Source organism: Gadus macrocephalus, chromosome 9 (genome assembly GCF_031168955.1).
Source record: "Gadus macrocephalus chromosome 9, ASM3116895v1".
Classification (NCBI taxonomy): Eukaryota; Metazoa; Chordata; class Actinopteri; order Gadiformes; family Gadidae; genus Gadus; species Gadus macrocephalus.
The window spans coordinates 8,924,136-8,945,392 of NC_082390.1; the positions used below are offsets into that span (position 1 = coordinate 8,924,136).

The 21,257-nt window shown below is 43.1% G+C and overlaps 1 protein-coding gene across 2 annotated transcripts; it reads right to left on the reverse strand.

Annotated features, from left to right (window-relative positions):
* Window positions 1–113: 113 nt before the first annotated feature.
* Window positions 114–19,269, reverse strand: tasor2 (transcription activation suppressor family member 2). 2 transcript variants are annotated; one of them, XM_060061613.1, is made up of 22 exons: window positions 18,454–19,269; window positions 17,919–18,064; window positions 17,418–17,513; window positions 17,242–17,314; window positions 16,642–16,733; window positions 16,047–16,184; window positions 15,654–15,793; window positions 15,537–15,553; window positions 15,313–15,412; window positions 15,110–15,204; window positions 14,891–14,994; window positions 14,705–14,777; window positions 14,544–14,615; window positions 12,469–14,355; window positions 11,290–11,968; window positions 10,629–11,163; window positions 6,033–10,523; window positions 5,492–5,620; window positions 5,226–5,379; window positions 5,038–5,143; window positions 2,137–2,318; window positions 114–1,311 (listed from the first exon to the last, which is right to left on the reverse strand). In XM_060061613.1, the coding sequence occupies exons 1-22, from the start codon at window positions 18,488–18,490 to the stop codon at window positions 1,193–1,195; spliced, it is 9,465 nt and encodes a 3,154-aa protein (XP_059917596.1). In that variant the 5' UTR covers window positions 18,491–19,269; the 3' UTR covers window positions 114–1,192. The 2 variants fall into 2 exon arrangements, with proteins under 2 accessions (XP_059917596.1, XP_059917595.1); XM_060061612.1 differs by lacking the exon at window positions 18,454–19,269 and adding an exon at window positions 18,214–18,381.
* Between the last annotated feature and the right edge of the window lie 1,988 nt (window positions 19,270–21,257).

Here is a 21,257-nt window from a genome sequence, read left to right on the forward strand (position 1 = left end):
TAGCTCAGATTTCCAACACGCCCAAGCGGAATATGGAAAACATTAGTGCTTTAGGCGTTATAGTACATTCGTATGAGATATGGTTCCGAAGAATATGAGGCAGACAGAACAGGCAAAGAACAAAGGTTTATTAACTGGATTAGACAGATGAATAGGTAAAAAAAAAATTGTAAGCATTGTAAGTCACAGCCAGCTGTGGTTCTCCCATTTACCACAAGCTGTTTAAATAAAGATTTGGTCCATGTGTAAGTAAACCATTCTGAACAAAATCACACCCGAAACGAGAAACTAGCTGCTAACACGGGCCGGTGGAAGCTGTTCACATGTTGCCTTTTTCATCTGCTGGCCCTATGGTGAGGGACACGGGAGGTCACCACTGGCCCAACCCTGATCCCCGTCCTACCCCCAGGCTGATCATCGCCCTGACCCCCGTCCTAATCCCTGTCCTCACCCCGTCCTACCAGGACCTAATCCCCGTCCTGGTCCTCATCCTATCCCCAGCCTGATCCCCGACCTACCCCAGGACTGATCCCCGTCCTGGTCCTACCCCCAGTTTGACCCCCGTCCTACCTGCTGATACCAGACACAAACCCAGGCTGGAGCTAGTGGTAGGCAGCGCTGTGTGACGTGACCCAATATAACTGGCGTCTTTGGCTTAGTAGCGTTTGGTTACAATTCTTGAACAGAATAAAGCAGCATGTCCCTCGTACACCAGGCCGCTGTGGTCTTCTTTCTTGCTAGAAGAATGAGCTTCTTTAATTCATAACTCAACATAGTGGCCTATGCTATGGCCAGGTTTATTCTTTGTACCTCAAACCCACCTGAAGCAGCTAACAGCTCTGAGAACCTGAACCAATGACATCACTAAAGTAGCTTCGTTGAGGATTCAGTTGAAGATATAAAATCGAAACGCAGCCATTTTATTTTATACATTTGATTTGTTCGTCGTAAAACTTTAATCATACAAAAATGAAAAAATATACCTCCTCCTAGAAGCTGTAGTTCTAGCAGTAGGGTTCAAGTTGATGTATTAACTGGAACCCTAACCCTACATATAACCCTATATCTAGGATGATAGTAGGTAGAATTAGTAACAGTGAGGTATTGAAGTTTATGTACAGCATTTAAACACGTCAGTCTAAGAAAATTCCTTTACATGTACCTTGTTGACATAGCCACCACTCTGAGAGTCTTAAATACTGGTACTTGTTGAAAAGTTTTCACGTTCAATTACATTCAGCAGAGTGTTAATATTCATGGTTAAAATTCCATGTCTTTCAAAGGATCTGTCCTCCGTTGGATTAGTTATATCTGTGAACGGAGAGAAAATGTTCATGTTATGATAGAACATTGGCATGATAGCGATTGACTCTGAGAAGGTTCTGAGTTAAAACCAACAACTCTACTTTCCACCTGTGGACAACTTTTAGCAGGAGGCCTGTTCCTTAATAAAATGCATCAAATTGTATTTTTAAACTGTCTTTGAATTTAAAAATGTCACTAAATGACGAAAGTAGTGGAAGCTATGGAAGAGGATTAGGGGCACATCTGATTCTTATTTGGGAGTTCTGAATCTGATCCTGAGTTTATAATCAGAATTCTGATTTTAATCTCAGAATTCTGACTAAACTCAGAACTCAAAACAATACTTGTGTGATTATCTTTTTGGAGTTCAGATTATCATCTCAGAATACTGACTTTAAACCCAGTACTCAAGTTCAAATTGACATGTGGTCCTAACCCTCTGAGAGGGGAATGGAACCGGATCTCTGTGGTCATGTGAGTGAAGGACACCACCTCAACGGTGGTGTCCTTCACTCACATCCTCAAATCTTTTCAACGTTTAAAGTGGCAGCAGAAGGATGTGCACGCCTTTAGGTTTAATTTATAAAGACAACATTTACGAAGGTTCATAAAACCAAATGGCACTAACAATCGCTAGGTTAAACCATTCCCCAAACAAAGATAGCTAGGATAAGGTGCTACATAATGCTAAGTATTATTTTTAAATACAAGGATGTACAACATACAATAAGTGTGTATCTTAAGTGCCAGGAAGACGATGATTCATTCATTCATCATTCTGAAAGGGCAGAAAGGGTAAAAGAATGACCACATGACAACCTTCCCACTTACCGGTTACAAACACGGGGTACCGGGCGGTGATGTTCTGGACCTGAAGCTGCATCAGACACTTGAGATAGCGGGGGTGGGGTCTGCAGGTCTGGTCACACTCGTGGTATGGCAGCACCTCCACTATTCCAGTTTCCTGGCTGCTCTTCATCAGGTTCTTCTTATCCATCATCTCTGCATTGAACCTGGGGAAGGGTGGAGGATATACAACTCATGTCCAATGTTCTCTGCGTCTCTTATTGGAAATTTTTAAATTTAAAAAAAAAAATTCTCAAACACTTCATATCAGACTCTTAAAACTAAAAAAGAGATGATCGTAAACATTTTTTCCCTCCCAATACCGATTCCTAAACTTGAGTAGCGGCCGATACCGAGTATATACCGATACAGCATCTAGCATCGTAACTACAAATAGCAGTTGTTCTTGTTGATGGGTTCTCTATCGATGACGGCCATGTTTAGAAGGTTCACGTTCTGTTGAGGGTTAGCTTAACCGATAAAATCCCCTTATGCGTCGGCTTAGCTCAGGAGATAGAGCAGTTGTCTTGTAACTGAATGCTAGTTCGATCCCCAGCTCCTCCTGAGCTGGGGTGTGTTCATGTGTCCCTGAGCACGACGCATAACCCTAACTGCTCCTGACGAGCTGGCTGTCGCCTTGCATGGTTGACTCTGCCATCGGTGTGTCAATGTGTGTATTAACCGATGTAAGTCCCTTTGGATAAAAGCGTCTGCTAAATGCCCCAAATGTAATTGAAATTGTTGACAGAACAGATAATTTACCTTTACAATCTATAATTACAATAAAAAATTGGTTTTCTTGTAGATTAGCATGAGCATCAATGTTTTTATGACTTGGTAGCTAGAACGCACGTCGGTCGGAGACGTTTCCCATTCTGACTTTTTCCACCTCAGTCCGTTAACGAACGCAGCTTAAAGGAGACATATTATAGTGTTTTCCCAACAATTAAACAGTATTTGTGCTCCAGAAAACAGAAATCTCGCCTACCGCTATTCCCCTCTGTTTAAGTCCCTTCAGAATGCGTTGTTTCTGGTGTCTGTAGCTTTAATGCAAATGAGCTGCTGCCCATTGACCAATGAGCTGTCAGACTGAACAACGGCATGGAGGAGAAGGGATTGTTGACGTTTGCGGACTCCTGGAGCTCTAAATCTATATTATATACTATAATAATAATATTATATATGGGTATTTATACAATATTATGTCTAATACCACGGCCAAAAGCTATGTGCGCCTCGGATTATATTATGAACAGTGCTGGGAACGTTACTTTAAAAAAGTAATTGGTTATAGTTACTCACTACTTGTTCCAAAAAGTTAGTAACTGAATTAGTCTATAATAAAAGTAACTAGTTACCAGGGAAAGTAACTATTTGCGTTACTGTAAAAAAAGAAAGTTGCTATATGTCAAAGAATTTAGATTTTTCTGAGCAGTTTTTACTTGGCCTTAATGTGTTAAATGGTTGATTCAAGGCCATGATATACTTCCAACTGAATTTTTAATTTGCTTGGTTGCAAAGGCTGTGGAACATCTACCGAATACTACAGAAAATGTCAACTTTTCATCGGATTGCTCCGGACTCGCCATTTCTGCTGCTTCATTGAATCTGGTTGGTGTGTGTGTGTGCATGTGTGTGGCGCACGTGCCCTGGCTTGTGTGTAAAAACACTGGCTCAGACTGGCTAGCATGAAACATGACTCTGCCTTAGCCAATCATAATCGCTTATCTCGTTGTTAACCCATCCGGTCTCCTCACTAGCAGTTTGTGTTTGGAGCCAGAGGTGCGTTCGGATTACGCAGTTTATTCAATCAATTCATGGTAACGCACCGCATTTAATGTACAGTAACGATAACAGTGTTGTAACGACGGAAACAGTAATTAGTTCGGTTACCCCGTTACTGAAAAAATAACGCCGTTACCGTTATTACAAAGGCTGATTATGAATCATAAAGACTGTCTGACGTCTCTGGTACTTCCACAACAAGTAAAGACTCGTAGTGGGGAATATCTCGGCCATGGTTGAGAAGAATTGGGGGAGAAGGAACTTTGGCCTTGACTCTCTGAAGTCCATGAAACGCGACAAGGAGGAGAAAGGGATTGTTCTCCGGGAGCTGAGCTACCGGACTTGCCGCCGTGCTCCCCGCGCCGGAGCTGCCGCCGAGACCTACCCCCACCGGACCTGCCAGCTTTGGCGGCCGCCGATGTGTCGGCGGCAGTCCGGCAGCTCCGGCGGGGGGAGCTCGGTGGCAGTCCGGCAGAGAAAGGGATTGTATTCCCGGAGCTGAGCTGCCGCCGAGTTCCCCCCGCCGGAGCTGCTCGTCCGCTGGTCCACAAAATCTTAGCAATGCTCTGATTGGAGGGGAGTGGGGAAGTGGGAGGTAATATTCAAGTGTGCCCCCTTCCTACGTAGGAGGGTCGCCGAAACTGAAACACTCGTTTGGTAACTATAGGCGGGGTACTTTCAGAAATGCTTATCTCACTCAAAAAAACATGTACAGACTTTTTTCTAAGTTTGACACCATTGTGTTAGTGATGTTCTTGACTTGTGTAGTTAATTGGCTAGTCATGTGATTGTATCGGATCGGCGGATTGACTTGCGTACTCGCAATACCATTTTGAGCAGTACTTGAGGAATTTCCGATAGTGGTAACGTATCGGAAATTCTACTTAAAACAATCTGACATGTTCTGTAATCTTGATTTCTTACAACAGAATTTACACACTGAGTAGAATCACTACTTGCTCAACAGTACCAACCTTTGATTAACAATAAATTATGAGGAATTTACCATATCGAAGAAAATAAACAAAAACTGGGTGCCAAATAGGGCAACAGAATAAATGAAGACAGAAGAATGTTTTAAAGTGTACTTTCACAGCCTACCTTGAATTCTCTTTTAGCCTGCGAATGTCTCTGTAATGCAGTATCCATTTCCACTTCCCGTTTCTGCTCAGCTCTTGCAAAAAGTCCAACAATGCCTTCATTTGGCCTTCAGACAGAAAGTCAGGATTGTAATTGATATTCATAACAGGACCAATGGTAGAAGGCAGTATTTAGAGAAGCGGTCTTACCAAAGCTGAGGGAATCCAGTGAGGCTCCTTCCAACATGATGAACCCTCCCTTCTTGAAGATGTCTTGATGGGTCAGGTTTCCAATGTCCTTTGGATGGTCGATCCCAGCAAACAGCACATTTGCGGATTTCTTCAGTTGCAGCAGATGGGGGACCTATGAAAACAATATATACACACGATACTTATTACATGAATTGACATTAGGTTAATAAAATATTGACCATTAATGTAGCGATGCCCTCTTGTTTTACAAGCAGATTGCTTACCTTAATTATGTGCTCTGCGATGTCTTCGTTCTTTAGAATGATGAGGAGCAACGATGAGGAGGAACTTTGCTTACTCAGGAGGAAGTGGTATGGTTGTTCCTCAGTATGGCCAGCACCTTCCAATTGTGCCTTTAAAAAACACAATTGTCATGTATATCTAGACATTTACTTCGTAAGGTAATACATCGCACTAAAACACCTTTACAGGGAACTGGCTTGAGTGTTGGTATTTACACTGTGGAAACACAAGTAAAAAGTACAGAAGAGTATCATGGGCCACTATTTTTATTGAGCCCTATATATTATATATTTTCACCATAAAGCAGGAAGCAACAGTTGCTTGTTTTTGGGTGGTTTACCAAAGTTTCAAATAAATCGTTGTTAACCATTGGGCATTTACTGTCAGATCTTTTACTGCATTGATAATTACATGTTAACAGGCAAATTTGAATATGTTCCCCTTTTTTCATTTCAGAAATCGTAACATCAGATTTTGTTGATATATATGGGTCAATCATAGTATTTTTAGTAAAGGACTCACCTTGGTGTCCTTAAAGAAGGCATCCTCTGACGTCGTCAATATGAAGAACTTGAACTTCATTTTAGAAGACTTCCTCACAACCATATTCAGACCTTGGTTCATGCCGCCAAACATCTCGCTTCTCATTTTCTTGATCGGGCCGGAACACTCTCTCAATGCTCCGTCCGTTTCTGTCAGGTAACTCTTCCCTGCACAGACATTGTCCATCATGGTGCGGTACGACCTGGCGCAGACTGCCTCAATGTCGCACAGCGCACCGTTAGCCTCTGTGCTGCCTCTTCTAGAAGAGGGATCTTTTCTCTTTTTTCCCATGGGTTCCTCCAGACCACTCTCTGGCATGTCCTCGTCCATGGACCGGTCAATGATGGATGGCGATCGGTCAGAACTAGGGTGAGAATTCATGGACCTGTGGTTTGGATTCTTGCCCGGTCCTCTCTTATTGCCATTAAGAAGCTTTTTCATTTCCTCTGAGAAGATCAGAAAGTCCTGTTCTATTGAAAATTGCGTGAGGTCAGAATTCATGCATTTTTCAGTGATATTCCCAAAAGAGTTTGACACAGTCTTTGTAAACCTATAATTAGTATATTTGAAGGAGCTTGATGAGGGATCTGTGTAATTGAAGGATGATGGACCAAGTCCTTTCTCAACTGGACAGTCTTGGAATGGATCTTGGCAGCTGGAGGAACTGAGATTTTCACCTTCACCGGACTGCATGGAAACACTGGATGGGACAGTTCTGCTTGGTTTCAAATGGCCCCGTTCTTCCACATGATGAAAGGCATCAATATCATTAGTCTGTTTCGGGACACATTCACCAACACCAAGTACTGAAAGCCTATCAGCCCTTGAGCAAATCTCTTGCTCGTTCTCATGTTGGTCGCCCTTAGATGTGTGATTTGAAATGTCTCTTCGGTTGTCCGATAGTTTGTCAATCAGTGGGGTGGGTAGGACAGGGATTAGAGACTGATTATCATCAGAAGTTTTGGAAAGAGATTGGTTATCCATGTCTTTTACTCTGTAGATGTGTGCAGGTCGAACCTCAGTCCTTTCAAGTCCAGTCAGGACTCGTACTGGAGCTTCACAAATCTCCTGAATAATGTTCATTTTCTTCGGGGGACAAGGAACAATATCAGAAAACCTGCTCCTTTTCCTTTTTACAAGCGATTTTTTGGCAGGTGTTATACCTACATTAACAAGTCTTGTTCCATCATTTAGATTGTCCATATCCATTGATTCGCTACAGAGGGCTGGGCCTTGATGTAGAGAGGGAGGGAGTTCAATGGTTTCAAGCAGTCTGTAACTCGGAGTCTGGTTTTCTTCAAGGAGATCTCTTCCAGGGTTTTGATCTCGACCCGCTTTCAATACAGGCCCAGCATCCACTTCTTTTCCCGACAAATGTGAAAGTGGAGAGCTTTTTCCGCATTCTTCCTCAGGTACGATTTTGCAGACTTTGTTAGAAATCCGAGAAGGAAACTCCTCGTATGGGTCTTCATCTACGGTTGGTGTAGGGCATCTCTCGTCAAATTCACTCGTCTCTGAGCCCAATTTTTTCTCATAATTACATTCCTTAAAAGCGGATGGTACATTTTCATCTTTCTGGACCTTTTCACTGTTTTCTAGCAACATATGAAACACATTTGTGTTCATTCCCATTTCATTAGGTTCAATCGCCATTTCCAAATGTAGGACCTGTGGGCCAGCTTCCACTTCTTGTTTTGAATCTACCCCATACTGGGGGTAATGGGATGGCTGAGGAGAAGCAGCTTTTTGAGCTGAAATGAAAGCAGTTTCTGCATCTTTTGTTCCAATCCCCTCATATGGTTCTCCAACAATGGATAGTGTGAAATAACCCACTGGACCATCCCCCATATTTGGTGGGAGGCATCGCTCGTCCTCATCACTATCCTCTGAGCCCGATTTATGTGTAGAATCTCTGTCCTCAAAAACTGAAATTAGATTGTCCGCTATTTGGACTTTGTCCCCGTTTTCTAGCGGCGTACGGTACACATCTATTTTCAATGCCATTTCTTTGGGTTCATGAGCTAATTCCACAGGACTGTCTTGCAAAGGTAGGACCTGTGGGCCAGTGTCCACTTCTTGTTTTGAAACGTGTTTACCAATTAACGGCATTTCACTTGAATCCTGGAGCAATTTTGAAACTCCATCTTGAGGGGAATTGGATGGTTGTCGAGAAGCTGCTTTTTGAGCTAAAATGGAAGCAGCTTCAACTTCCTTTCCTACCAATTCATCATCCGGTTCTTGATGATTACAAATAACTACACTCACATCTGGCTCCACTTTAGCTTGGCGCTCAACTCCAAAACCATTCTTTATAGGTGTAGAATCGTTATTAGACATGTCCTGTGGAATCACAATTTTAACGTTTGCTTCATCCTTGGAGTCATTGTTATCATGCTCGTCAGGTAATGTTTTATCCAATTCAAGGCTCAGATTTTCTTCTGAAATGGTATCATATCCATTGGTATCATCTTGATCGTCGTCATTAACATCACCACTTCCACCACCAGTCATTACGATTTTCGAATTTTCACATTGCATCTGTAGCATGTCATCGCTGGCTGCATCCTTTTTACCATCCCTTTCACAGGATTGTTGAACAAGTGTTGCTTGGCAGTAAACCACTGGACCATCCCACTTGGTGGGTGTCAGGCATCTCTCTTCCAGTTTACCGTCCTCTGTGCTTAATTCATGTTTAGAATCCCTGTCCTGAAAAACTGAAAGTATATTTTCCGCTGGTTGGACTTTTTCCCCGTTTTCAAGCAGCATATGGAACACATCTATGCTCATTGGCATTTCTTTGGGTTTATGAACTAATTCCACAGGACTATCTTTTAAAGGTAGGACCCTTGGGCCAGCTTCAACTGCTTGTTTTGAATCGTCTTTACCATCTAAGGGCCTTTCATTTGAATCCTGGAGCAATTTTGAAACTCCATCTTGGAGGGAATGAGATGGGTGATGAGAAGCTGCTTTTTTAGCTAAAATATAGGCAGATTCTACTTCATTTTCAACCAAGTCATCATATGAATGAGCGCAACTAACTGCACTCATATCTGTCTCTACTTTAGCTTGGCTCTTGCCTTCAATACCCTCCTGTAACGGAGTAGAATGGTTATCAGAGTTGCTCTGTTGACTCTCAATTTCACTGTCCACGTCATCCATGGAGTCATCATCATGCTCCTCAGGTATCGACTCATCCAAAGTAAGGTTAAAGTTTCCTTCTGAAATGGCATCATCCCCATCATCATAATCACCACTGCCGCCATCAGCCATGAAGGAGTCTGTATTTGCATATTGCATCCATAACATCTCATCACTGGATATCTCTTTTGTTCCATCCCCCTCATAGGGTTCTCCAACAAGGGATAGTGTGAAATAACCTGGACCATCTACCTTAGTTGGTGGGGGGCGTCTCTTGTCCAATTCACGGTCCTCTGAGCCCAATTCATGTGTAGAATCAAGGAGACATTCAGAAACTGAATGTACATTTTCCTCTATTGGGACTTTCTCCCCATTTTCTAGCAGTTTACGGTACATATATATGCTCAATGGCATTTCTTTGGGTTCATCAGCTAATTCCACAGGACTGTCTTCTGAAGGTAGGACCTGTGGGCCAGCTTCCACTTCTTGTTTTGAATCGTCTTTACCAACTAAGGGCATTTCACCTGGATCTAGGACCAATTTTGAAACCCCATTTAGTGGGGAATGGGCACGCTGATGAGAAGCTGCATTTTGAGCTAAAATGGAAGCAGTTTCAACTTCCTTTCCTACTAATTTATCATCCTGTTTTTGTGGATCACAACTAACTACACTCACATCGGAACCCCCTGGATCATCCTTGTGATCACTGACTGATTTTGGTTCCAAATTATTGACTTCCTTTGCAAAGTGAACTTGATCCCTTGCTGATTGACCGTCTTCGTTCTCGTTCCAGTTTTCATCAGAGCCATGTGGGAGTGGGATGGATCTAACTGCGGACTGTGTCTCATCGTCTGGTAAACTTACATAAGGCACTGGTGATTTATGCCCATTTGTAGGATCTTCATAATCCATCAATGGTAAATTGTAGTCTGCATTGTTTAGATGATCTTCACCTTTTGAAACAGCCCGGTCATTTTCTTTAATACCATCCTCAGCTATGCCCTTCATGAAGTCACATGCAGAGTCCATTTCTATTGGTGGATCACCAGCCACTTCTGCATTTTCTAGATTTTCCTTTCTTTCTTCCATTTCAGAAGTTACTGGATCTATGCTTGCCTGAGCCTCTACAATAAGCTGTGGCTGAATAATTATGTTTGCTATAACTTTGCCTGAGGAGTCACACGTTTTATCCTCACTGAGAGAGTTTACAGCAGAATGTTCCAAGTTTGTGGCACTTTGCTTACTTGTGTCCGACCTCTTACTGGTGCTTTTGATAATGTTAACATCGTTGCCATCATTGTTTTCAAGCTCATTTCCTAGACACTTGTAAACCTTTGGAAAAAATAAGTTACATTTTAGATACACCTCTAAAGCATTTGAAGCATTTTGAATTGTTCAAAATGTCTACATAATATATTCATAAATAAAGTTGCTTACCTGATCAACACGCGCAACATCAACATTTTTAGCAGCCATTGGTTGCACTTTGTCATTAGATAGGTTTGGTGCCCATGGTAATTTGGATGGCCTATAAAAAGGTTGAACCTCCAAGGCCCTATGTATGGCTTGACTTTGAGCTGGGCCTTCATCTGGTCTTCCAGCATCTCTGGTAATCGCTTCAGAGGCCTCCTTGCCCTTCATCTCGTGATGAGAGACAGAGACGTCACTGCCGTCATTGACATCTTGCTTTTTAATTGACAGGTCTAAGATCTCTTCTCCTTGGTTAAGGAAGTGTTGATCTTCTTGAATGGGCTCCAAATCTTGTCCGTCTAAATGTCCAATTACAACAGGGGCCGTCTCGGGTACGGTTGGCGCAGACACAATTCCATCAGACTTCTCCGAGCAATCCACCAAGTCTAGAGGACTTGAATGGATGAACCTTGGCGTCGAGCGGCTGTAGAAGAGGCCTATCCACATGTGGATAAGGAGTTGAGCTTCTTCACCACCGTCCTTTCCAGCAGAATTCCAGGCTCTGTTTAAAGTGTAAAAATGAATGAGGAAAAACATTTGTGTTGCATAAATTTCAACAAGTATATACAAACACATACAAGTTGCTAAAATATACAACATACTTGCTTATAAAAGGTGATACACATACCCATGCAAGCCCCTGCAAACCGTTTTCTCCACAGGGTGATTCGTAAACTTGCTGTCCAGGTCAAAGTCATAACTTCCTTTCCACTTCCTAGTTACTTGGAGAACTCCCTTCCTTTCAACAAAGGTGCGGGAACGCCTGAAACGTCTACTTCCAATTGCATCCCTGGTCATGTGTCCCACAGCAGCTCTGTGTTCACTTGAGCCTTCTAGAGGCCCTTTCTGGGAATGCTCTGGTATTCCAGCTGGAGAACTTGTATTAGGCATCTGCGAGGCAGAGGACCACGAGTAATCATGTTCTTGAGCTATCAAACCAATAACATCCTTGCTCCCCAAAATACCCTCTGGTGAGGGACAATTCGGAGGAAGTAAAGGACTATCAGCAGGATGCTGTAGCGTTGAAGGAAGAACCGACCGGTTATCTGGTTTGGTGCCATCATTAAGACAATTATCTACATCTGACCTTGGGTCTGGCTTTTTCATGGACAAAGGGTCGAGTTGTGGCTGTGCCTGGTTATTGCCATCGCCCAGTGCCAAATCAGCAAGTAAACTTAGAGCGTTGGATTGGCCATTGGCACTCAACAGTTCCTTGAGATTCGTCTCAACCGAGTTGCTCTTTGTAGACTCTTCGTTTTCGGGCGTTTCAGCGTCGGAAGAAGAGGGTGTAGTTAAATCCTTCCCCCCTGCAAGGACAATGCAAAGTAATACAGTCAGCAATATCAAAGATGACTGGTCAGTGTGCAGAATTTAGTAGCCACTAGCGGCGAAGTAGATTGCAACCAAATACCCTCCTTAACCCCTCTCCCTCCAACTACTACGTTGGCCTGTAATGGACCAGTGTCAGACGGTCTTTCCGTATTGTGAAATATCAACCCTTAATTTTAATCGCACAAGCTATGCTACAGCAGTAGCATGGATATAATTCAGTTTAGCAAATTGCAATCGGTTATCTTCGTCATATCACCATGGTCACTGAACATGATGCACAGTATTCTCATTTTCATGGGATCATACACAATTAAACAAACACTTCTGAATACTACATTCCATTTCCGCCAAGTCCGTTCCACTCGATGCCACCAAATTCTACACATTTGACCTCCTTGTATTGAATTAGTGCTTTGAACTATACTTTGATATTTGAAACAGATGCTTAATCTATTAAAATTAAAAACAAACTCACATTTTCTTCTCCTTTTTTTCAGCGGTCGTTCCACCTTAGGCTTTTCTTGGATTGGTAATGGGCCCCCGTGTAGGACCTGAGCCGATTCAACCTCTAGAGGTATGAGTTGGGCCACGGGGCTGAAGGGGACCCCCGGCTGCAAGGAAACCATGGGTCGGATTTCCTCCATCCTACCTGGCACTAACCCTGGCACTATAGGCGTTAGGCCTAATGCCTGTGCAAAAGCTATCAAAACGTCCTTGTTTCTTCCTCTGGAATCCTGGCACTCTGTATTTGATTCAGTGCTCAATGGCTCTCCGTCCATATCAGATTTGCTTTTCTTGAGTGACGGTTCAGTGCTTAGCGTTGCGTTGACTGGCAATACTGAATCGTCCAAACCCAGTTGTGTGTTTTTTTTCCTCGAAAATAATTTCTTCAACTTGAAGAGCAAGCGTTCACTGTTGTTCCTGTACTGCAGAGGTAAGGAATCATCAGCTACACTGGATTGCACGCCGCCAGTGCTATCAGCTTCTGCAATGAGTACCATGGGCTGGACTCTCGATTCCGCTTCAGAACTGGAGGTCTCACACCGAGGAGAGCCCAACTCTGTATTGGGACACATGTCTACTGAGTTTACAATGTTCGCGGCAAATCCTCCAGCGACAGGGTCCGTTTTTTCCAGTTGACTAGCTTCCTCAGAGGTTTCACTCCCCGTCTCCTTAAAGTGCTGTTCGAGATCTGTGGACTCACACTCATTCTTCTGAAGCAAGCTATTCAGGGAGCCATGTGGGACAAGAGTTCTTCCACATGCAGTGAGGATCGGCCTCAAGTCCCAACGATCCGTTTTCCTTAAAAGAGAACAGGGATCATATCTTGTTGATCTTGTCGATCTCCTCGGTTTTGTTTGCCGTTTTTCATCCTCTTGCAGCTGCAAAGACCTTGGGACCTTCTTGTATTTGTAGGTCAGTTTTCCAGCCTTGCACTGAGACGTTGATAATATAGTCCACTCGGTTTCTGGAGAATCATTGTCCAATCTGCTTTGTGCCAGGTTTGTCTTCTCATCCGGTCTCTCAGCTGTAGAGTTCAGAGGTTCATCTGCTGGTGGACTAGACCCTTGGAAACGTTTTCTTTTACCTTTAGGGCGACCCCTGGGTCTTCCCAAAGGTTTCCGCTGGGTCACCCCTGGAGTTGTATTCTCCAATGGGTTCTTATCAACTGAATTTGTTGTGGCCATTGGTGTATTGGAAAGTTGCTTGGTTGCCCCCACTGCGTTGCTCCCACGAAGACCTTCGTCCACGACTTTTGAGGTCCCCTCTGCAGAGGTAATGCTGACAACCAACTCCGCTGTGGGGTTACGTAATAACGGATCATTCAAAACGCTATTAGTCTCAGAGTCTTTCTTGTCAAGATCCTTCTGCCAGCTGCTTGAAACATCAAATGCTGTGGATCTTGTCAACAGCTCCTCTGGAACAACACTACAAATGGTCCCTGGAGCTTGTTCTAGAGATGGAAGATGAAGACCTTCATTGAAGACCTCTTTTTGAAGTTTGTTTCCAGCGGCCAAAAGTTCGGTCATACTGTACACAGGAAGCTGAAAAGAGTCTGGGTGGCTGAGATATGACCTTAGCCATTGCCATAACCGGTTAGTCCATTTTGGGTTGGAGAAAAGGGAAGTGACAGACTCATCATAATCCTGTGAAAGCGGGCTGATGTCCTTCGACGAGTTTTCTGCAAGGCCAGTTTGTACTAGTGCTGCATAGTTTTTAATTTGTTGCTCAAATTGTCCACGTATGTCCCCACTTGGGCCTATGGGGATTTTCTGCATTTCAGTTTCTGCGTAGTCCAATGCCGGTAGAATCTGAAGAATGTCAGAGGAAATCTGGAAATGCTCCAATTCTCCTCTGGTGTCTGTCATAAAACAGGTAATAAAGCTTTGTCAGTTAGCAATTATACATCCAGAAAATGCAGTTTGTTTATAATCTGTAGCTCTTGCTAATGTTGCTGATGGGGTGGTACAAAGCATGCATGAATCAGTTAATTGACCGGTGACTTCGGCAGCCCTTGTTTCTGTATTCATATACCAATGTTCTGCCTACCCCTCTGTATGGTTCTTGATCCTGGAAACAGAAACATGGCTTGCAGGGCCTCAGTTACGCGGGACTGGTTACCTTGAAGAAAAGGTATTTAAGTGGGACTTTGAAATGGCAATAGAGAAGTAATGACAAGTATTAAAAGCTGTAAGTCAGTCTGAACTTACCTGTACATGTAGCAAAGTTGGACGAATGTAGCAGTATCAGAAACCCACTTTCATTAAGGTGAACCGTAAGGCCCTGTCAAAAGTATTAAGGGTGTAAGTTAGGTTGTTTCGGGGGTGGGGGTATGGACTCCTAAAAGCTGTCCAAAAAAAAGCTTGTATATGTTGCACACGGACACTGAGACTCACAAGATCTTTGTCCTTGAGTTCTCGGATAAGCAGGGAAAGGGAGGGGTCTTCCAGTTCTTCAGGAATAAACTCATGAACACTGCAGCAGATGCCATCTAGGCACACTAAAAGTTAGAGGAAAACAAAGTTCTCATTGGAATTGAAAAAAAAGAATGAAGGCTAAAAAAACATAACAGCAAAATACGAAAAATAGAAGGAACACTTTTAAATAAAACACACCTTCCCCAGAGAAACGAGTTTCAAAGACAGCCTTTGGGGCAAACTGTCTCAAGGTAACCATGGAAACTGCTTGGTCTACTTTGACTACTGGAGGCCTTGAATTATGACACAGGGGGAAAGACAAACAGAGAAAAATCCTTGTTACAACATTGTGAGGATTGCCCGTTTGGATGAAAAATGTCGAATGTTTTAGTTACCCTTACAGTTTTACAGGGACCACGGTCCCCGACCTGGACTTCAGCCGCACATGGAAAATCTGGGAGCTGATATGAAGCTGGCCGCTCCACATAAAGTCGTTCAATACTGCAATGACAAAAGGTCACGAGTACTGACCAACTGAGTCCCTTGTGTAGAAGGCCCCAGGTATGGCTGGATGTAGAATACATTTCTAATGACTTTCTTTTGAAACTAGCCAATTTCAACTTACCCTTTCCTTCTGTCTCCCTGAAAGGGTAAATTGGAAAGACATAACCAATGTTACAAACTTGAAATAACAAAACGTTCATGCGTACAGGATGACTATGTATGTATAGTGCTACAATACCTCTGTTCCTGAGAACTTGATATCGTTGCCTTGGTATTTGCATCGTCATATGAGAATGGCACAATGGCAAATGGACAGACGTGGCTTGGAGCTGGGTTTGTATTGCTACATTCACTGGGCAGCGCTTCGTAGAGGTAGTACTGCAAGATGAACAAAACACTCTGAACATCTACTTGACACGGCTATATACCTACACTTGGATATATAGATTGTATGTTTTTTGGTTTGATTGCGTTGTTCTGTCAACACCATCATTTCCCTCCTGGATTAATCGTGTTATTTTACCTGTAAAACGTAGTTTTCCCTTCTAGATCTAAACCCTTTCTTGTAATTATTTGACATCATGGGGGTCAGACACAGACTACACGTAAACCTAAGAGTGTCAGACCGTACCTGTGTTCTCTCATATGCGAGGAACGAGCTGGTGTTGGCCGATACCATGGGCAGCTCTATGGACTCATGACAGTCAAACCCAACAGACGGTGAAATACAGTTCTGAGTGTAGTTCTCTTTAACCTTGTTGCTTCTTCCCTGTGGACAAATGAAACGGAGATAAGCATTCACCTTTTCAATTGGCTTCACACTCAAATCTACACTACAACTCTCGCATCAGACTTTTAGCTTAAATGGGATGTTTAGAGGGCGCCTGCCATTGTACAAGGTATGCATATTTAGATTTTAGGCCTTTTCTGACCAATCATGCAATCTCTCCCCCGATTGGAGAATCCATATTGCCTATCAATCAGAGGTGCGTGAAGTGCAACAATTATTTTATTTCAAAATCTTGTTCCCTTTTTGGGCTCTGGATTCAAGTCTTTTGACTCTTACCCACAGAACCTTTGTGTATACCATAGGAATTGACTTGTTACTGCTACTATATTAATATAGCAAATAGCAATATAGCATACAAATAGCAAATAGCAAGATCAACAATCTTGCAATGTTGATCTCATGACAATAAATGAACCACATTTCCACATGACCTTACCTTTGTCAGCTTTATGATAACGATAAAACCAGATTTCCCACTATACCAGTGATCAGGAGCCAGGCAGTCGGAGTACCTTGCTATATAAACTCCTAAAAGAGAACCAAGACAATATAATTAAAAATATATCTTGAGCTATAGTGAGGCAATAATGAAGTTTATTACTTCCCATTTGACTGAATAGAACATTACACCAAACAATTAAGGGATTTTTAATATTACGCAATTATTGCGTAACATGATGAGTCACTTCGTATGTTGCTTCGCTTAACGTGTCTTTCAAGTTGTCCTTTTGAACAGTAGTGTAAACTCTAACTGTCATCCCAATTCTTTGTTGCACACAGAGAAGACACACCTTGCAGTGTGTCATAAAATGTGATTGGGCCACTCCTTTGAGAATAACTATGGATAACCTTGTGGAAACTAACAAACTAATTCAAAGTGGCCTACAACAAGAAAACCTGCAGTAGGAATCTGTTGGATGCTAGTTCGAGGGTGTACAGGGTTCTGAGAGCATTGCGTTCAAATTGAATAGATACATTATATAGATACGTTATCCCTGTATAATAATTCAACCTCATCATAAAAAATGATGATTACCCTTGGAAGGATCTCCAAGTGTTTTGCATGTGCTGTTCCCAGTGAGCACACCAGTTTCCCCCAGTTTGGCCGCCTTTAGAAATAAACAGACACACACAGCATAAAAAATGATTAATAATTGTACCCAGGGGTATTTTCTGCTTTAATGATCGACCAACTCGACTAGTTCCTCATACCTTGTCTATGTCATCAAATAACAAGAATCCGTATCCTTCTCTCAACTCCTCCTCAGAGTATCCAGCCTCTCGTCGGTTGGCCCGAAACGCTTCATACTGTCAGGGAGGAAACAATGGTGGATTAGTTCACTTATTCCATCGTTTTTTAGGTCAACAAGCACCAAGGTGGACCAGGGAGTTTTTGTTCCTTTCTTAAATGTGTTGGTATGAGTTTTTTGAGCCTAAAGATCTGCGCCATTCATTTGTTGGGTAGAAAACAGGAAAACCAGGAAAAAGCCGTTGGTAGTGGACTTTCCACCCTATCTTGCGACATGAACCGCTCTTGTCTGACTTCCTGCTTGGTTTAACTGACTAGATCGCTACGCAGATACATTTATTAAAAGACAATAAATGGTTTAGCTTGAGTAACAATACAATTATAATTTTAATCCACCATCACATGAAATCCATGGCCATGTGTAAAAAAACAACAACAAACAAACACCCATAACAGCCACTGACCTTTTCCTGCAGTATGGAGTTATTGAACAGAAAGGCAGAGGGGTATCTGAAGGCCTCCTTGGACGCTCCATAAAGAAACGACTCCTGAAGAGGAGCCAGAACTTTCTCAAACACGACGGAACTCTTGGACACGGGGATCAACACAGCTTAAGAGAGACAGGAAATAAATCTGAGTCAACACATGAAGTCATCAAAAAGGAAGGACATATTAAAAACACACAATTTCAAAATTCAAAACTCAACTCTAGAGCCTAAAAATTGAATACAAAAAAGAACTGTCGGCTACATAGCATACATGTTGTTGTGCCGTTTCCTATGGCGTCTGAGGCTCCCCCGTACATGAGGTACACTGATAATGTCATAAGCACAAGATGTACAGTAATAATGTCGGAGAATAAAGACGATCCAACGCGTTCAGTTGGTCGCTGAAAGTGAAACGTTTTTCAATGAACCGCTTAAAGCGAAACTGGTTCTAACATTGACTACCACGTCACCCAAAGTGAAACTTATTCTGACACACGGAGAACCAGCTCACCACATTTGCTCGATAATCCACCATATGTACGGTCCATGGCTAGAGGGAGCTTTGGAAATCCACCATCAGACCTGTGATGTCGGCCTGAACCATTTCAGCTGGACCCACCCTGGATCCCAGACCGTATATGTGGAGCCCGGACCCGTTTGCGCTGTGTGACCGAGCAGGACTCTGTTAACAAGATCGGGAAAACCAGGAAGTTAGAGCCTCGCTGTACAACATTATCCGGTCAGGTCTGAAACGTGACCCTAACCGCTCGGGGTGTCACCTCGTATCGATTAAACTGATCGGAACTGAACGCTGTTTAGTGTTTAGGCGAAGCGGCCCGGGACAGGGGGTCCATCGAGATCGAAAAAGAAACAGAAACCTATCTAGGCGAGCGCATCCATCTTGAAAGTGTAACACGGAGGTTGACGAGGAGAGAAACGAAAGCGGTTCACATCCTGGTTCTCAAGAGCGGAACTCTTGAGTCGGTGGAAAGTAAAGACACGTAGTCGCACTTTATTTAGTGTGATAGAATAAAACCATCACGTTAAAACACGTCACTGAAACATGTGATGGACTAGGTGTGTTTGTCACGTATGTAGATTGTGATAAGGTTTCCCCGAGGATTGGATGCGGGTAGAATGACTTGACGTTTCGTAACCGCCGCTTTAAACGTGATATTCGGACGAACTGCGACCATCTGACCGCAGTTTGGCAACGCGTATGTGCAGCGGAAAAGGGATCGTGTGTCATTGGGGTTTTTATGGTTTGATCCATATGCCTCGGGACACCAGCCTTCCGAGTTTCACGTCATTTCCGGTCTCGGAGCACTTATAGCGTTCCCTTTCGACAAGCTGTGTTCGAAATCGTTCCCTATTCATACGGTTCATCTACGTCACGTTTTCTGGAACGCCGCCATTTGCAAGACCGATCTCGCCAAGTATGGCCGCCCACACCGCTCATCTGAATGTAAAGGCTCGGCTGCGCCGCGGTCACCGCTGCTGATCGCTTCCACTCTAATCAATGAGACCATTTCCACCGGGCGCGCCGCGGAACGTTTCAGCAGCGTCCCAGGAAAATCAACGTAATAACTTCCGGGTAAACCGGAAGTGACCCCGAGTTTTTGTAATTATGTTTATTGCAGTTTTTGTATATTATCGCCAAAATCTAGCAATAATATAAAGGTCCAGTATGCTTAAGTTCGAATTTATGTTTTTGTGACTCAAGCCCATTCAGTTTGTTTAGTGAAAAGTATTTTTATTTTTGTTGATTTTCGTTTTATTTTTATTGCCCTATGGGCCTCTGTGCGCGCAAAACAGCCTCTCGCGCGTAACAGCCTCTCGCGAATGATGTTCTGCTCTCGCGCGCAAATTTAGTTTTGGCACTATGGGGGAGGGAATCAAGGCAGGGTGGGCTTTCCTATGATTGGCCGTTTCTGAAGCGCGATATTTGATTGACAGCCCTCCTCAGCCCTCCTCTCATTCAATTCTGAATTGTACAGTAAATGGCTGAAACGATAGTTACGTATTGTCACTCCAGATTCTATGAGTATTAGGGCATTGACTTTTGCCCAAAAATCATATTCAAAGTTCGTTTGTTTATTAATATTAATATTCGAATATATTCGAATATTTATTAATAATATTTTGACCATTAAATGCCTTCAGTAAGACCTGGGCTGAATCCCAATACTTAGTACATACTATTTCTGTTCAGTGTCTACTGAACAGAAGCGTTCTACGCATAGCTGAAGACCGTACTACACTGTCAAGTGTAGTACGGTCTACAGCTATGCGTAGAACGCTTCTGAACGCTTCCGAACACCGTCGAAACTCCACCGGATGTTTGGAGATGACGTATCTCCCCTCAGATGCCGGCAAAACTACCTTGATAAGTTACCTGTTTTCCGTCTTGTCATCGTTGCTATAAAATTAAAAATGTCTCTTTTTACTTAATGACTTACTTTACTTTTTTACTCTTTTTAATGACGCCGCTTTCTACGACGTCTTTCTAAGCCGCTGTTGGTAGTGTCGGGTCAGCCATCACTTCTTCGTTCGCTACCAGACTCCGGTTGCTTTGTGGGATAGCGTAGTGACCTACCGTTGTATACTGTGGCGGTAGTACCAATGGGTAGTACGCATTCTTTAACGTTTTCCATACTACACAATGCGTACTGAGCATTCGGACGCGCTATATTTGTGGCGTACTACAAAATGCATACTATAAGTATGAGTATTCGGATTCAGCCCTGGATTGGGTTTTGCAAGGTTTGTTTACCGGCGTTGCTATGGTTACCGGTCTTGCGTGTTCCAACGGTTTATTGGGTTTCTGATAAATCGCTGTCTAATCAATACTTCATTCACTGCCTCTTCCGTGGTCATTACAATATTATGAATAGACTGCGTCGGGTTCTCCGACGTCTCTCCCTCTTGGCCTGCCCATAACAGGTTCGAATATTAAGGGCTGCCTAATATTCGTTCGAATTTTGATTTATTTTTTGATATTCGAATTATATTCGAATTACGAAGTTCGAAGTCAAAGCCCCAATGAGTATAGGCGCAGCCTTTTAAGTGTCGGCCTCATTGTCCTTTAAATAGCTGAAGAAAAGCTGTTTATTGGGAGCAGAACGTCCGCCGGCGCTCGACTATATCTGCGAAATGCGGACGTCGTTGAGGCACGCCGCACGCGGACGTAATTGAGGCCCTCGCTGTTGGTGGTCGGGGATTACAAATCTTTCAGTGCTACGGCTCACGCCTAGGGATAACCCAATAGCGATAGCCTTAAAAGGCTGCGCCTATACTCATAGAATCTAGAGTTAC

Bases quoted from the DNA above. Each gene is read 5' to 3' on its own strand.
- tasor2 (XM_060061612.1), bottom strand. From the start codon at position 18,280: ATGACATTATCAGTGTACCTCATGTACGGGGGAGCCTCAGACGCCATA. The intron at 14,356-14,543 runs GTAGGCAGAACA...GTTTTATGACAG, and splicing joins ATCAAGAACCATACAGAGGG to ACACCAGAGGAGAATTGGAG. The intron at 5,380-5,491 runs GTAAGCAATCTG...TTGTTTTCATAG, and splicing joins TCGCAGAGCACATAATTAAG to GTCCCCCATCTGCTGCAACT.